The sequence below is a fragment of the Mchenga conophoros genome, linkage group LG2, assembly GCF_057382185.1.
Source record: "Mchenga conophoros isolate Kocher_MC1m ecotype Shallow Benthic linkage group LG2, M_conophoros_male_GT1.1, whole genome shotgun sequence".
Classification (NCBI taxonomy): Eukaryota; Metazoa; Chordata; class Actinopteri; order Cichliformes; family Cichlidae; genus Mchenga; species Mchenga conophoros.
The window spans coordinates 29,937,045-29,954,281 of record NC_140527.1 but is presented as its reverse complement, the minus strand read 5'-3'; the positions used below and the strand labels follow the sequence as shown (position 1 = coordinate 29,954,281).

The 17,237-nt window shown below is 39.5% G+C and overlaps 2 protein-coding genes across 3 annotated transcripts in view; both read left to right on the top strand.

Annotated features, from left to right (window-relative positions):
• The first annotated feature begins 297 nt into the window (after nucleotides 1–297).
• The window catches only part of LOC146582226 (pregnancy-specific beta-1-glycoprotein 4-like), a 36,453-nt gene continuing 19,513 nt past the window's right edge, over nucleotides 298–17,237 (top strand). Inside the window, exons 1-3 of one of the 2 annotated variants that reach the window (XM_085293101.1) lie at nucleotides 298–346; nucleotides 1,072–1,392; nucleotides 8,834–9,154. In XM_085293101.1, coding sequence (XP_085149227.1) covers nucleotides 298–346; nucleotides 1,072–1,392; nucleotides 8,834–9,154 — 691 coding nt within the window. Of the gene's footprint in view, nucleotides 347–1,071; nucleotides 1,393–6,144; nucleotides 6,199–8,833; nucleotides 9,155–9,338; nucleotides 9,597–17,237 lie in introns of those variants that run through there. The other variant, XM_085293097.1, reaches the window with a different exon arrangement.
• On the top strand, nucleotides 1,646–4,222 carry LOC146582227 (uncharacterized). Its single transcript, XM_085293350.1, has 4 exons — nucleotides 1,646–1,784; nucleotides 1,907–2,087; nucleotides 2,204–2,320; nucleotides 3,349–4,222. The coding sequence occupies exons 1-4, from the start codon at nucleotides 1,752–1,754 to the stop codon at nucleotides 3,573–3,575; spliced, it is 558 nt and encodes a 185-aa protein (XP_085149476.1). The 5' UTR covers nucleotides 1,646–1,751; the 3' UTR covers nucleotides 3,576–4,222.

The window sequence follows — 17,237 nt, the reverse complement described above, 5'->3', positions numbered from 1 at the left end:
ATTTTTCTGTTAACACTTGACTACTTTTTGTCTTAATCAAACCTTGTTTAGCGTGAATGACAAATTGTTCCCTCTCCCTCTCAGTCCATCACATCTGGATTATCTTTTTTCTTGAAGGCTAAAAGAGGAAGAAAAACTGATACCTCTTTCTTTCTTCCTCTCAGCATGTAAAAAGATAATTTTAACTTCAGTAAAACCTCACCTCAACGGTTTCACACGTTCTCCTCTGAGGCTGATCACTAACAGGATATATTGAGACCTGTTCACGCAAGAGACAAAGAGATAAAAATGCAGAACATGGAAGTTGTATTTAAACTGTTCTTGATGTTGCTCGGAGTCTCTCATGGTGAGCTACTAAACTTTTTCCATGTGGTGCCTCAATGTTAACTTCTATATTTTATTTATGTTTTGTGGCTACGGGATCCACTACAGCTAATGAAACATGTTTTTGGGTTTTTTGGGGGGGTTTTTTGGGGGGGTTTTCAGTTGAGGGCTTGTTAAACACATTAACAGTTGCTATATTATTTAAGTAAAGTAAACGCAGACAAACTGATTAAATATAATTAAGCATATCAAAAAGTAGATTGGACATAGCACTATGCTGGCAAAAATACACATTTTAATATTAGGTATTTTGAATCATTTTAAAATTATTAGGGTCTTCTTCACAAACGAAGGTAACAACTTCTTTTATAAACAACAATTTTATAATTACTGAGCTTTTTTTCTTTTTCGTTTCTTTTCTTTTGTTGTAAAAAGGCACAGACGAATTGCAGCATTTAAAACATGGACAACAGAATACTGAAGCTACAGCAGCTGTTCTACAAAAAACAAATCAGCTGAAACGTCACTGTCTTTCAGTGACAAACCTGTATAATGCATCTGCAAATACTAAATGATTTGCATACTGTGAGACAGACACACAGTAGCCACAAAAGTGCTATTTTTGATTTAGGTTAACACTTGCATGCTGCAGATGCAAATGTTTACCTTCTAACAGAGACTGAGCTCTCAAAACTGTGATATTATTTTTTTATTTTCTTGACTTTAATTTTTTTTTCTTTTTTGCAGGTGTGGAAACTCACTGTGATGGCAGACAGGATAGAGCTCAGTGTTTTGGAGTTTTGGGAGGAAGTATAGACATACAGCTGATGAACGGCACCTCAGAAATACATAAATACAAATATTTAAAGAATTCATTAGTACTACTATATGTGTCAGACAAACAAGTTCAGGCTAATACCATAGGACACAGATCTCTCATTTTCCACGTTAATGGAACATTTAGGATCAACAACTTGAGCAGCAATGACAGTGGTATTTATACCCTTCAAACCTTTGATGCAGCTGCAAGATCAACAGGCGAGTGGACTTTACAGTTGTTTATTCAAGGTAATTATTTTCCCTGTTCGGAGATTAAGAATAGATATACATCTAATAGCAGCATATATGTTCTTCATTTAAAATAACAAGAAATGACCAGGATCCTGTTATACTACCAAAATTCATCTGTGTGTTTCTCTCAGCTCCTGTGTCCTCTGTCCTGCTGGTCTCTGAGTGTCTGTCCCAGGGAGAGAGGAGGGTGTCCTGCTCCTCTGAGGGAGGGGACAGTCCTCAGTACAGCTGGACTCTGGATGGACGCACACTGACAGATGCTGAGCTTCTTTCTGTAAATAATGAGACTAACATCATCACTCTGAAACAGCACGTCTCAGGACGTCTGGTCTGCTCAGTCAGGAATTACATCAGTAATGTCTCCAAAGAGGAGAGAATATCTATCTGTGGTGAGTGAGAACATTGTGATAATCACAAATATGATCATTTGGTCACTTTCTCTTACATACATAATCTGTTTTTGCTCTCAGGCTTCATTTTCATTAACTGCACTTCTGTCAATGGGACACAGATATCAGGGTGGGTGCATGAAGCCAATAAAACCCTGTGTATTAAACCAACAACACAACTAACACGAGACCCTAAAATGATCACGCAAACTGCTGTGACTGAAGGGACTGACAGAGTGCCAATTGAAAACCTGAATGATATCCTCAGTCCAGCTTTCAGCAGTGCTCAGCTGTGGTACATTAGTAAGTGAAAATTAATTCTACTACAGTAGATCCGTTAATGTTCTTTTCGAATTTTTTCTTTCTTAATAAAAAAAGGTGTTTTCTGAATGGTTTGGTTTTGTGTCCTGTTAAAACAGGTATTTTGTCACTGATCAGTGCTGTTCTCTTAGCGTTCCTAATTTTATTAGTTGTGGGTGTAGCAGTCATCTGGGCTCAGAGAAAAAAGCAAAACAACAAACCTACAAAACAAAAAGGTAAGAAAATTCCTGTTGTTCTTACTCATGTAGCTCACACTGCCTTCTTACAGTTTTTCTAAGATTCGAGAAGGTTTAATATCCTTTTGATTTTATTTACAGAAATACACACAAATATTGTTTTTCACCAGCCTCTACCTCTACATTTTTGATTTGCTCCCAAGAGTTTTTAATTCTGGCATATGTCAGTAAAATTTGAGTGCATCATTTATCAGCTGGCTTTAATACAGTAACGAGAAATGTGAGGAAACAGGACTGAGCACTTTTGTTTAAATCTTATAAAAAATAAAATTCAAATTCAAATTTTATTTGTCACGTACACAGTCATACACAGTACGATATGTAGTGAAATGCTTAGACAACTGCTCGTGACCTAAAGAAAAAAAAAAAGGCTATGAATAAGATAGGAAATAAATATGAAAAATTAAAAAGGGTAAATTTAACTAGGAAGGAATAAAATATAAATTAAGGTTAAAAATGAAATAACTGTACAACACAAATTAGAATGAAGGGTAAATTTAACTGGGAAAGAATAAGATAAAATATATAAATTAAAGTTGAAAATAAAATAACGGTACAACACAATACACAGTATAGAACTATATAAGAATGTATGAAGAAATATAAATATATACACAATAACAGCAGCTGTACAAGTATTAACTGGAAATGAAGAATATAGTGACCAGTGTTGTGCAATCCACATTATGTCTTGTGCAGTGCAAATATGCTTAAAGTGGTTTAAGTGATGAAGTGAAAACAATGTCCAGAATGTCCAGTGTGTGTAAGAACTATATGTGTGGGTCAGTGCTGTGTGATTGAGAGACCGTATCGCCTGCGGGAAGAAGCTCCTCCTCAGTCTCTCTGTGTTGGTCTTCAGGGAGCGGAATCGCTTTCCTGACCTCAACAGAGAGAACAGTCTGTTGTTGGGATGGCTGAGGTCCTTCACGATCTAAGTTTTGTGAAAAGTCAAACTACTCAGTCACTGTAATAATATGTTTGTGTTACTCCTTCTTGCTACAATATAGATGAAGAAGATGATGAGGAAGTAACCTACGCTGATGTCAGGGTGATGAAACACCGGGAGAAGGAAATGGAGCAAAAATCGGAGGTGGAGGTGGAGTATGGCCAAGTCAAGTTTTCAAAGCGACCTCTGTACACTGAACCTACAGAAGATGACTGTTTGTATGCCAATGTTCAAAAATCAGATGATTTGAGTGATCATTGCTTTTATACATACTGCACAACAGAGTGAGACGGTGATGTCAAGATGCTTCAGGTGATTCAGAAAAATACAAACCATCACAGCTCATATTGATTTATGGATCTTCTTTACTTTCACTGCACTTCTCTATCACAACAGAACATCAGTACATCTATTGGAGCTTATATTTGTTTTGGTAAATGGACTGGTTCTTATATAGCGCTTTTCTACTCATCTGAGCACTCAAAGCGCTTTACACAACTTGTGCATTCACCCATTCACACAAAGTGCTTCATAGCTAACATTCACATACTTCGATGGATGCATCTGAGAGCAATTTGGGGTTAGTATCTTGCCCAAGGATATTTGGCATGTAGATAGGGGAAGCCAGGAATCGAACCACCAACCTTCCGATCAGTGGATGACCTGCTCTACCACCTCTGCTACAGCCACCCCGTTTATTTTATCACCAAAATATTTGTGTCCCACTTGTGAATGACTATTCTGCCGCTTGGTGTTCCCACAGTACAATCATCCTGTACCCTGTGCTGAGAGAAACACACCCAGATGTCTTTTGATCTGATTTCTTTGTAGTCGTTAATGAAAAAGTGCAAAATACACATATCTGGTATTGTGTGAGATATATCATATATATATTTTTTTTTTCAAAAAGTGTTTAATTTAAATGTTAAACTTGACTGATGATTTTCTAACTGAATAAAAGATTTTACATTAATATTTACCACTGTCATTCTTGCTCAGATTACTGATCCTAAATGTTCCATTACTGGGGGATAAAAAGAGATTTATTTTCTATAATATCAGGAATAACCTCATTATTTCTTAAATCTAGTATTTTTAATGAATTCTTTAACTTTTTTAAAGAATTCTAGGTAAATGTTCACACTTCATCCCAATCCTGTCAGCCATCACAAGAAGTCTCCTAACTTACGAACAAAAAAGTAAACAAAACCACAATTGTCATCATGTAAAGGTAATATTGGCATATTTTTACCCCAAGCAGAACTTGTACTTTTGTGGTTTCAGCCTGTCTGACTGTGTTTTTGTAAAGATGCATTTGTTTGTGTGCAGAGGGCATCACTGTGACTGAAATGCATCATTCAAGCGTTCAAAAAGAAAGCTAATTCATGTGTGACTAAGAGGAAATCATTCATCATCCATATAAAAAAAAAAGAGCTTTTGAGACTTAATAAATATCCATATTTCAGTACTTTAAAAAGTAGAATAATGTTAAGGACTGTCTCTGCACAGTTTCCCAGCATCCATGCCCTCACAGGAGCACTACAGGAGGAACAGTACCATCTGGTGGCATGTATTTAAACATCTTTTCCACTCAGCAAGCCAGTGAGGGTATAATAGAGACTGCTAATTGAATGACATACAGACAAAGCTTCATCACTATTCACTCTTTGTCAACTCAGCAGGCAGCTCTCAGCTGAGCTTCTTTTGCACAGCTACAAACAGGTTGTGCCAGTTTGTAGCTGTCCTGTTAGTGAACAGATTCATGCCCTGTGACAGACTGGCAACCTGTCCAGGGTGTACCCTGCTTCTCACCCTAAGACAGCTGGGATAGTCTCCAGGCTCTCCGGGACAATAAATATGATGCTAATGGTGTATTATCAGTAAAGACATGCCTTTCAGTGTTTATCTAATTTCATATTAATGACCTACAAAAGCAAACTTCAATACAGCAGAACTCTGCCAATTAACTATTCTCTTGATGGACTCGACACAGCCAGATTTGAGGTGTGCAGGTCATCAAAGCTCCAGAGGTGCCAAGTCAGGCTGGCTATAGTTCCAATACATTACAGACAAAATCTCTGACACAGTCTGATACATGTCATAATAGAAAATAGACAGATGGATCTGGGGCTTATATCATACAACCTGTAATTTGTAAAATGAAAAAAAAAACAATGCTAAATAAAAACTAATGTACAAAAGTCATGTGTCATTCCCCTTTTTTATATTTTGGCTCCTAAGAAGCCAGGCTTTCTCGTTTAAAAGCAGGATTTAGCAAATGTTCGCCAGGATTTCCAGAGGTCTTAAAAAGTATCAGTGATACTCTCTTGCTCTCTCTCGCTTTCTTTTTCTGTTTCATGTTTATATGTGTACATATATAAATACATATGGTGACTTATTAATATATTTTAACAGATTGCAACATTTTATTTGCCTTTAGCTTTTAAATAAAAGTCCAAGATCATTGTCACTATATCATAAACATGTAAACAACAATCTAATTGAAAACTGAAGCAACAAGTATAAAACACAAACTTTGGCCAAAACTGTAACGATAGTGAGTTTTGACTTCACTTTAAACATATGCAGAAGAGATGCATCGTCTCACAAAGAACAGCTCTCTGTTTGAGTACTTATAAGGATCGGTTTCTTCTCCTCAGCTCAGAAATGTCCAGTTATGGTATGATGAAAGTGGAAGTAAAATGAGAGCCCCTCAGTTACACCTCAGAGAAAAATAAAGATGACTATAACAATGTTCTTATTGGTTGAAGTTTTCACTCTTTCTCCTCTGTTGACGATCTCTAATAAGATGCATTGCAGGCTGTTGCCGACTGGGTGACAGACACGTAACAGAGAGGAGTCATGAAAGCTGTGGTGGGACTGCTGGTGCTGCTGGTCAGAGTTTCTTATGGTGAGCTTTTTAAGGTTTTTCCACTAAAATTTTATTTTAAATGATTAATCACTTGCTTTGAAGAAATAAGACGAAGTGCACATAAAAGTGTGCATAAAAGTTTTAAATTATCCTTTATTGATAATTAAAAAATTATCTCAAATACTTAAATACTGAAATGCATTTCCATATTCAGAAAAAAAAAATATGTGCGCATGCATCTCATACATCCATCTATTTCTCAACCAGGGCTTTTCGTAGAGGTAAACGTGGTGTACATCCTGGACAGGTTGTCAGTCCATGGCAGGTTGTGCACACATTTCCGAATCAATTGTATCTTTCTCTTTGTTTCTGCAACACAAAACCAACTTACTCTTTGCATACTTTTTTGTTTGTTTTCATGGCATCGTTGTCATGTCACTTTTAGATCCATTTTGATTTTTATATGTTAAAGTTTAGCTTTTCATCTTGGCTACTGAACTCTCCATATCAACTGTCTTAATAGAAAAAGTGGAAACAATCTTGCTAATGTTTTCTTCTTTTGCCATGATTTCAGTGTTGAGGTTTAACACAATCTGCGAAAAATATTATTTTCTAAAACAAAATTGGAAGGATATAAAATTTTCACCTGAATGTAGAGCAGGAATGAATCAGATGATTTTAAGTTGGACAAAGAGTTCAATATTTGGTTGGAATTCTTAGTACCAATGAGATGATATTGAGTACTGACAACTGCTTTAAGTAGTTTATACTAAGATACTGAAAGCAGATGTCAAATGTAATAGTAATTACTTCCTGTCTGGTCTAAATTTACGTGTTCTTGTCTGAAACTGATCACTAACAGGAAACATGCTCAGTGTAGGTTGTAGAAGTTTACATCTGTGTTAAGTAGAGGAGTTTGTGTTAAAGCTGCCTTGTGATTACATAGAAAAATCACCCCCCCCCCCAATAAACAGTCTGTTATAGTATTCTGTTTATTGGGGGGGTTGATTTTTGTTTGTTTGTTTGGTTTTTTTTGCACATGTACCAGCTGTGTTATCAAGTCCAGTATTGGAGCACATTTTCACATCATCCAATAAAACTATAATAAAACAAAAATGTAAGACTGTAACTTATCCTGTCCTGAATGGCACTGGGTGAAAGCCACCAAACATTCACCCAAAACATTACACAAAACTTAAAAAACTTACAGGAGTATAAAATGAACCCCATCAGTGATGTCTGCTTTTAGAAAATTGAATTCTTTAAATCAGATATAGCTTATTTTGCTATTACAACAGAGTATACAATGAAACACTTGCCATTGTACTGCCCACCCAGGTCATTGTAAAATAAAACAAATGGTCTTCTTTAAGTTTTTTTTCGCCTCTCATCCAAAATGTTCCTTCAGTTTTAGAACAGCTGGTGGAGACTCCAATATAATAAACCCCTGATGGTGGCTATCCCAGTGGTCGTGAGGGTTGTTAGCCCACTACGGATCATGTCAGTCAAACAGAGTAATATACCTGAATGCAGTTTAATATGTTAATAGTGGGTTTCTCTAATATTGCGAGGCCTTCATCTTTGTGGAGGTGGCATATTTTGTGATTTTATGCTATAAAAATAAAAATGCACAGAACTGAATTATGACAGTACAGGAAGGTAAGTGTAAGAAATGCAACAAAGGTGTGAAAGTTTGTCAATGAAGTCTGAAGTAGCATTGTTATTATTCACCACCAGGGTGCCATCATTTGTAGAAAAGATTTTTTGAAAGTAGTGTTATTTCTAAAATGCTTAAGTTTTAAAATGAAACAATAAAAGGTCAAAATTAGCGTAGCTGCATTGTGTATTGTGTTAATGTTTTAGTGGAATATAAGAAAAAAGAAATAAAAACCTGATATTTAATTTTTGTAAACATTGACTGTTAAATATCCAAATTGAACTCTTGTCAAGCCGTTAAAGACTAATCTGACAGAGTTAATATTTCCAACAGTACAATTTCAAATTTTTTACATATTCTTCTGTAATCTGGAATCTTATGTAGAGGTTGAAAATGTATTATAATTATTATTAGTAGTAGTAGTTTTAGTATTAGTATTAGTGTTATTTGACTGTGAAGGGCAATGAAAAATCATTTATTTTATTAAATTTTGTCACCTAAACTTATTTCTGAAGTTGATCATTTCTTTTGATGAGTTTGAGGTTTAATAGCTGCTGACTGGATCAGCAGAGGCTGAATGGTGAGCATGCATAGATGCTGTAGATGGACTATTTATGTTTTTGTAGTCTCCCATGGTAGGCTGTTCAGCTCTCCTCACGGTGTTTCAACAATATGCTTTGAAGCTAGGTAGAAGCTGTACACCATACAGCCACAAAACGAGTTTCATTATTCTTACTAAGAAGAAGCTCCAACTACTCTTCTTCTTTCAGCTTGGTCACCACAGCATCCATCTCACCCTATCCACAGCATCCTCTTCTGTCACACCTACCCTCTGCATGAATGCTCTCTGAGGCCTTCCTCTTTTCCTCCTGCATAAGGCTCTATATTTAAGACCCTTTGTCCATTAAAGCTACCATCTCTCCTCTGGCACTGAAACAGACAGAAGATAAGCAAAAAAGTACTATTTGAACACCTAAAATAATAATTTATGTTTTTTTACATTTGTTTTATTTGCAGGTGTGGAAACTCACTGTGATGGCAGACAGGATGGAGTTCAGTGTTATGGAGCTTTGGGAGGAACTGTGGACATCCAGCTGATGAACAGCACCTCAGAAATGTCGAGATACCAGTTGTTAAAGAATTCATTAAAAATACTAGATGTGAGAAATAATGAGGTGATTCCTAATATCACAGAAAGGAGCTCTGCCTTTAATTCCAGTTATAGAACATTTAGGATCAATAACCTGAGAAGAAATGACAGTGGTAATTATACCCTTCAAACCTTTGATTCAGATGGAAGAATATCAGACGTGTGGACTTTACAGTTGTTTATTCAAGGTAATGTTTTCCCTGTTGGAAAATGCTAACATTATAAGTTATAATTTCATCTATAAATTAAATTATAATTTTAATCTATAAAGCATATCTTATAAAATTTTGGATGCCTATATGTTATTCTTTATACTTTAGAATGATCAAGATTCTGATTTAACATATAAACTCATCTGTGTGTTTCTCTCAGCTCCTGTGTCCTCTGTCCTGCTGCTCTCTGAGTGTTTGTCCCAGAGAGAGATGAGGGTGTCCTGCTCATCTGAGGGAGGGGACAGTCCTCAGTACAGCTGGACTCTGGATGGACGCACACTGACAGATGCTCAGCTCCTTTCTGTAAATAATGAGACTAACATCATCACTCTGAAACAGCACGTCTCAGGACATCTGGTCTGCTCAGTCAGGAACAACGTCAGTGATGTCACCAAAGAAAAGAGGATATCTACCTGCGGTGAGTGAGAACACTGTGACAATGACAACTTTAATGATTCTGGTCATTCTGTTTTTCATCAAGTATATGTTTCTACCGATAGGCTTCATTTTCATTAACTGCACCTTAGTCAATGGGACACAGAAATCAGGGTGGGTGCGTGAAGACAATTACACTCTGTGTATTGAACCAACAACACAACCTACACAAGAACAAACAATAGAGTCTACACAAACCAGCATAGTGTCAAAGAAACACTCTACTAACAGCAGTGATGACCCATGGAACATTAGTAAGTGGAAAATAAAAACTCTGTAGATCTATGTGTGTAATTTTCCTCTTCCTTCTTGTCCTTTTCATTAAGAAAATACTGTATGTTTGCCAACTTGTGGTCTTGTTTGTTTTGAACAGGATATTTCCCACTGGTCGGTGTTGTTCTCTCAGCAGCTGTAATTTACTTAGTTGTGGGTGTAGCGCTCATCTGTGCTCAGAGGAAAACGCAAAACTACAGACCAACTAAACCAAAAAGTACAAAACTTATTTTTTCCTCAGTCACTTGCTCGGGTTAGTGTACCTTTTGGATTTTGTTTTGGTGTTAAATATACATCTTCATTTTACATTGTTTAATAACTGTTTTTGCTGTTTTAGGTTGAGTTTATTGATGCATTTGTTATATGTAAATGTAATTTTTGGCTGTTGCTGATCAGCTCACTTTAATACAATAACTACAAAGAAGGAGAAACAGCTCTCTCCAAAGATAAAACTACATTTCACTACTGGAACATTTTTGTGTGAACTTTGATCAGAGTCAGACAAACCATTTCACATCATCTCCAGTCTTTGTGCTAAAACAAAACAGCTGTTTCCACAGCAGACACAACAGTGAACATTTTTATTTCACTCCTATCAAAAAAGCAAAGAAGTTTCACAATTTCTCACATTTCTTGCTAATTTGCAGATGAAGAAGGTGAGCACGAAGTAACATATGCTAATCTAGAGGTCATGAAACAGCAGGAGAAGCAAGTGGAGCAAACAGCAGAGGTGGAGGCAGAGGTGGAGAATGGCCAAGTCCAGTTTTCAAAGCCGCCTCAGCACACTGAACCTACAGAAGACGACTGTTTGTATGCCAGAGTTCATAAAGTCAGGTGAATTAAGAGCTTCTATGCAAACTAACCACTGAAGAGCCACAGAGGGAGGACTTGTTGTCAAGATGTATGAATATCTCTCATTTATTGTGATTTTCAGTGTACAAGCTTTTCAACCACAGCTTTTATGAGTGGGGGTTTTTGTGTTCTTTTTTGTATCCTGTTAAAGATCTGAGATTTCCTCCTGTTATCATTTAAGTGAGTTTTTAACTTGTCTTGTTAGAAAAATAAGGCAACATTGAAAAACTGAATTTTTGGACAAATTTCACTGCAGCAACACAGAAAAAGAGAACATGGTGTTAAAAAAAATTCTTGAGAAACAATGGACAGTTAAAATTTATAGATTAAGCAATATCAAATTACTTCTTATAGACATAATACTATCAATACTGATCATTTTCTGGGAAGTTGTATTTTTAACATCTTGGCATCTTTTTTATACTAACAATTACCTAAGAGCTGCTTTAACACACATATCTGGAGTGCAAATTGTCAGTGTATTGACAATAAAGCAGCTCAGCCTCCTTCCAAACACGCTACAGTTATGTTGAGACTGAAGACCAAAGACTAGACAAACACAAAGAAATCATCTGTGTGGAGAGAGAGCGGCTTATCTGCCTGTCATTAGAAGGTATTTGTGACAAATTAACATATTGGATAAAACTAATAAATTAATAACTCATTATTATTAATAGTAAATTAGCCTTTGAAGGTTCTCACTCATCCAGGTCATCGTAGTCTAAGGAGCTTGGAAAGAAAAGTGTCTGGACTTCTTTAAGTTGCTTAAAGACATTTCACCTCTCATCTGAGAAGCTTCTTCAGTTCTAAGGTCAAATGGTGGAGAGTCCCAGATATAAATCCAGTGGGAGTTTCCCCCCAAAGAGGAACAAAGGACCCCCTGATGATCCTCTACCTAATCACATGAGCCAAGGTGTGAAAACATGTGTGGGTCACAATGAGCCAGGGTTTCGGGTGAGCTCATTGTGAAACCTAGCCCCACCCTATCATGTGATTTCCTGAGGTCAGATGGCCCAGGGTGTGAGTGCATTAAGGCGTCTGGGAAGGGATCTCAAAACTGGATTACAGATGGCAGACAATTGGTGTCGTAAACCACCACCTCTGTTCAAAGATTCTTTCCAAGCTCCCTAGACAAAGATAAATGTATATTTTACCCTTCCCTACCCTGTAGCAATGTATATTTTTCATAGTGTCCATATATTCACAAACATTAATCATTGTTTATATCTGTCCCAGATATCCCAACCTGTTCCAATATAGATGACTCAGTTTGTTCTTTATTGTATTTTTAATTAGTTAAGCTAACAGTGTTGATGTAATGAAAGATTTGTTAGATGGTAGCTCTTATTTATGGCTTTTCTTAATGGCAGCAGGGAACTTCAGCAGCTTCTAACTTTTTCCTTAACCTCCTAGGACCTGGCGTCCACATATGTGGACATCACATTTTGGGTTATTTAGACATAAATACTCAATTGTACGAGGACATTATACTGCTACTGTTCTATCGAAATTTTAAACGAATATCCTTATATGTGGCTCTCATTTTTCTTAGAAACAAAATTTAGGTGAAAAAAAATCTGGTAATTCTTTGTTTTTACATTCATCAGGTCCCAATCAGCCCAAATATCAAAGAGAAATTAAAAATGCATGCAGTGGAAGAGTTCGAATCTTGGGAGGTTAAATATAAGTTATGGTTTAAAATTTGTACCCCCAAACGCTCAAAGCAGATGGCTGCCCCTGCCCGAGCCTGGTTCTGCTTGAGGTTTCTTCCTGTTAAATAGAAGTTTTTCCTTCCAAATGTCACCAAAGTGCTTGTTCATAGAGGGCTGTCTGATTGTTGAGGTTTTCTCTGTACATTATTGTATCCTCCAATAGGATGTAAAGCTCTTTTAGTTGTCTGTTTTTGGCACATCATAAATAAAATTGAATTGAACGCTGAAAGGTCATATTTACATGTACAGAAAACTGAAGGGGAAGAAATTAAATAAAGATTCTTCATTTGTTTCAGTAAATATTAACTTTACTTATTTATTAATTGATTATTTGACTGAAGCTGTAACAATATTACTTATAGCAAAAATTTGTAATAAGCCCTTTGACAGATTAAATAGAGTTAGTCATTGATTCTTGTTAAGGCCTGTGATCTGCTCTCATACAAAATAAATGTATACATGTCCATTCCTTCATTGATTGTTGTTCTTCAGTCTGTGGAAAACATCATACATACATCATAGTTTGACTAGAATAAACTAGTTTTCTTGATATAACATTGTGACAACGGTAAAATGATGCCGGGGTTTCAGTTCAACTCATACAGAACAATTCATACAACACTAGAAACTTTACACTAATCAAAATTTCTAAATTGTATTTACTTAGTATTCAATTGATAAGAAAATGTTACATACTGAACAGCAGTACTGTTGATGTTGGATCAGTGCAAGCTATCCACTATCTCCTTCCCTGACTAGGGGCATTTCAAGAGGAACAGTGCCATCTGGTGGCTTAAATAAAAACATTTCTCAAATATGGTATCCCAACATTTGTTTGCACATTTTAACAAATTGCTGCATGTATTTCCGATTTCTATTTCCAACACACAAATACACATTTCTGGATACATCTGTAAATACCATCATTTTTTCTATTGTAAAATTTAATAATGATGTAGTAATAATAATAATAATAATGTATACTTTATTGATCCCCGTGGGGAAATTCGTCTCTGCATTTAACCCATTCACTCAGTGAAGCAGCAATTTCTTTATCCTGTGTCAAAGTACGACACTGCTATAGGAGCCTGTTACTCAGAAAAACAAGATTAATATAATGATGCTCTTATTAGTCAAGTTTTTATGAATTCTCCTCTGACACTGATCTCTGACAGGACGGACTGCAGGCAGCTGTTGACTGGGTCACAAACACTGAAGAGAGAGGAGACATGAAAGCTGTGGTTGGACTGCTGGTGATGTTGGTAAGTTTCTTATGGTGAGCTGTTGACTTTTTTCATCTTTATTCACACGTTTTGCAGAAATCCGATCAAGTGCAGTCAATAAAAGTTTTACATTATTAGAGCAATATGTAAAGCATCCCGAATACAATAGTACTCAAAAAAAAAGAAAAAGTATTTTTCACTATTCTTATCCATATATTAAAAAATCAAATCAAATATTCTGGAATCATTTAGACTATTTCTGTTTCTGCTTCACAAAACCAAAATCCTGGCTGCACACTTTTTTGTTGTTTGTTTTTACTTGTGTCATGTAACTTTTTTAATTTATTAATTCTAAGATACTTTGGAGCAGTTGTCACATGTGATAATGATCACTTCCTGTCTAGTCTAAATTTACACGTTCTTTTCTGAAGCTCAACACTAACAGGAAACATGCTTAAAGTAGGTTGTACGAGTCTGAATCTGGCTGCTGAGCTGACACAGACATAGGATGCTATGTTTGGGCTGTCTGTTTCTTTTTCTTTTTTCTTTTTTTTTTCTTTTTTTTTTCTGCCTGTCCCATTTGGTTCTTTAGCCATCAGAATTGTTGTCTGAAGACCAACAAGGATACCCAATGGATTTACTTTGCCAAATGGATCATCGTGGCATTGCCGTATTGGTCCATTTGGTCGATCTTTGTTTTTATTATTTATTATATTTTATTTTCAGATGTTACAGACGGGACAGACATGAGTGAGGGATAGGAAAGGGAGAAAGAAAGAGGAAGGAAAAGAAAAACAGAAGGGGAGAGGGACAGTGAGAAAGGGGGGGAGAAAAAAAAATCTCCTGGATCACCTGTTGAGAGAAGAATAGAAAACAAGCAAAAAAAAAAAAAAAAAAAAAAAAAACAAAGCAACATACTAAACACAACACCATCGCATTAATCTAGCTAAGTGTAAACAGCAGTAAATACTAAATATTCAATGTTGTTGTGCAGCACGCAGGACAGATGTGCTTCGAAGTAGCAGCCAAGAAAGGTGTAATTTGGGTCTACGAGCAGTGAACACCCGTGTGCATACCTGTGTGGATCAGCGCACTTGTATTCCAAAGGTTTCTCCATGTAACGATCTGCTAGGGAGTGTGGGGGGGCCACAGCCCCGTCCTCCAGGGTGTGAAGCAGGTATGGAGGAGATCAAAACTCCAGACATCCAGAGGCCCCCAGAACACAAGAGACCATGGAAGACCAACAGAGGGGCAGCCGCGCCACTGTTCCAGTAAGAGCTGAGGAGAGTCCCAGATGAGGGTTCACCCAGCAGCCGCGGAGCAGAAGCCAGGGGGAGTTGCAGTGACGCGCCCATGAGCTCCGCCGGCCGCCAGCTGTGCCTGAGTGACCGAGCCCCAGGCCGAGAGGCCGGGGGCACCCCACCTCCGAAGGGGCCCGAGCGAGCCCCAGCCTCCAGGCCCCGACAAGCGGCCGCCAAGGAGTGAGCCGGTGTGTACCTGGACGCCCACCCCCAGACACAAAGAACCACCAACGCACCGACACCTGAGGGAGTCCGCCACCGGCAGGGGAAGTGGTGGTGGGTGGAGATAGGCCTCCAAACCTTGGAGGGCCTGAGGTGTCCCCAGAGAGGTGGCGTCTGATACCCAACCTGACATATTGACACAGACATACAGGCACACACAGACACAAACATCCATTCCCCCCCTCATGCTCTCATATGCACTCACTACACACTCAACCAACGTGGAGACAGACATAAAGAGACGCTGTACACACGATCACACTCCCCAAGCGTACTCTACAAACCGGGTCTAGGTACCCTTGCCCCTGGAGGGGGGAACTGCACCCAGACCCAGGTGGTGTTACCCTTTTCCCTGCGGTGGGGGGAGGCAGACCACCCCGACTCCGTAGCAGCAGGGAGGCCCCACACTCCAGACCGCAGTCGGACGGCCAACTCCTCCTAGCCCTCCCGCTCCAGCAGGCCGCAGAGAATGGGGGTGGGAGAAGACTCCAAACCTCCCTCCACCCGCTCATCGTAGTGTTGATGCATGTGTGTTCTAAGGTGCAATTAAAACCCAGGAGGGCATGGAGCTACCTGCCAAGGAGCAGCAGGTAAGCGCATAGTCCCTCCTGATAGCCCTCAATGTCTAAATGTATTTAAAATTGAGAGGTGGGCAACGACGCCAGGGGTGAGGTGTACACCCTGATGGTAATTTGGACTCCGTGATTGTGCCCACCCCCAAGATCCTATATGTATGTGTAATGAGAGTGTGAATAATGTGAATGTCTAAGTTGTGGGATAAAATTGAGGCAGAGGCAGCCAGAAGGGGACAGAGGGGGGGGGGGGGGGGGGGGGGGGGGTACCCTCCTCTGCACCCTGGTGACATACCCCTACTCCAAGGCCCTGCATGTGTGGGTGGTTGTGGTGGAGTGGGAAGAGGGAGGCAGCTGGAGATGGGGAGGGAAGGAAGGGAGGGGCAGGTAACCCCTCCCTGGGGCCAGCTCCCCCGCTGACCCCAGCAGGCACTCCCACACTCCGCGACCCGCCAGGGGAAGGGGGCCCAGGCCCATCCAGACCGGGCCCCAGCGCAGCAGCGCCTCCCGGCCCCACAGAGCCCGGGACAGTCCACCCAACCCCACCACAGAGAAAACTGCACCCACCCCACCATCCACTCATCTTCCAGACTACATAAGACAGTAAACGCCCAGGCTGAGATCTTCCTCCACCTCTCCTGTATCTCCCCCTCCTGCAGAGAGAGTTCCTGAAGAGAGGAAAGCTCCTGCAAGATGTGACCATCTCCCCCACCAGTTGAAGAGCCCCCCAGGCGGCTCGACGCACCGGCGGCACCCTGCTCCAGGGCCGGGCCCCCATGCACCCACCCGCCCACAACCCCGGCAACACACCAACCAGGACCCAAGCCCCCGAGGCCCGGCCCGGGCCCCAGCCCAGAGACGGAGCGCCCCCAGAACCTCACGCCCATCCCGGACCCACCCAGGGCCAGCCAGGCTACCAGGTCAGTAACCCACGTCCGTCAGCACAGACCCTCCCCTAGCCCCGCTGCACGCAGCTGCGAGGAAACAGTCTCCTGAGAGCCAACAGAGCCCCCAACCGGACATGACCGCTACCCCGGGTTGAGCCCCCCAAGGAAGATGCCTCCGGGGAACCCCCCGACGCCCTAAGCCTGTCCCTACCCCCACACCAATCACAACAGTGAAGGCGGGACCAAACTATGACCCCCCACCCCCACTAGGTGATGGAGCTGATAAAAGGAGCCCAGAGCAATTGATCTGATGTGGTGGCAGAGGCTGTATCAAGACTAATGTAATCTAATAGATAATTTCTATACTGGTTAGAATTAAGATTCTTTTTATTTTTCCAGTTCATGAGGACTGTTTTCTTGGCTATGCATAGGGCAGTGAAAATCATATGGGCTATATTCTTTTCTGAAGTGACATTATCTAAGCTGCCCAGTAAACACACTAAGGGGGAAGTTGGAATGTTACATTGCAGACACTTTGATAAGTCTTCACATATCTCGCGCCAAAACTTCTGAACTGGTGGA

Excerpts from the sequence above, each read along its gene's own strand:
- LOC146582227 (XM_085293350.1), top strand. The coding sequence starts at position 1,752 with ATGTCTCCAAAGAGGAGAGAATATCTATCTGTG. Across the intron at positions 1,785-1,906 it reads GGAGAGAATATCTATCTGTG|ATATCAGGGTGGGTGCATGA; the intron begins GTGAGTGAGAAC and ends AATGGGACACAG. Across the intron at positions 2,088-2,203 it reads TGCTCAGCTGTGGTACATTA|GTATTTTGTCACTGATCAGT; the intron begins GTAAGTGAAAAT and ends CTGTTAAAACAG.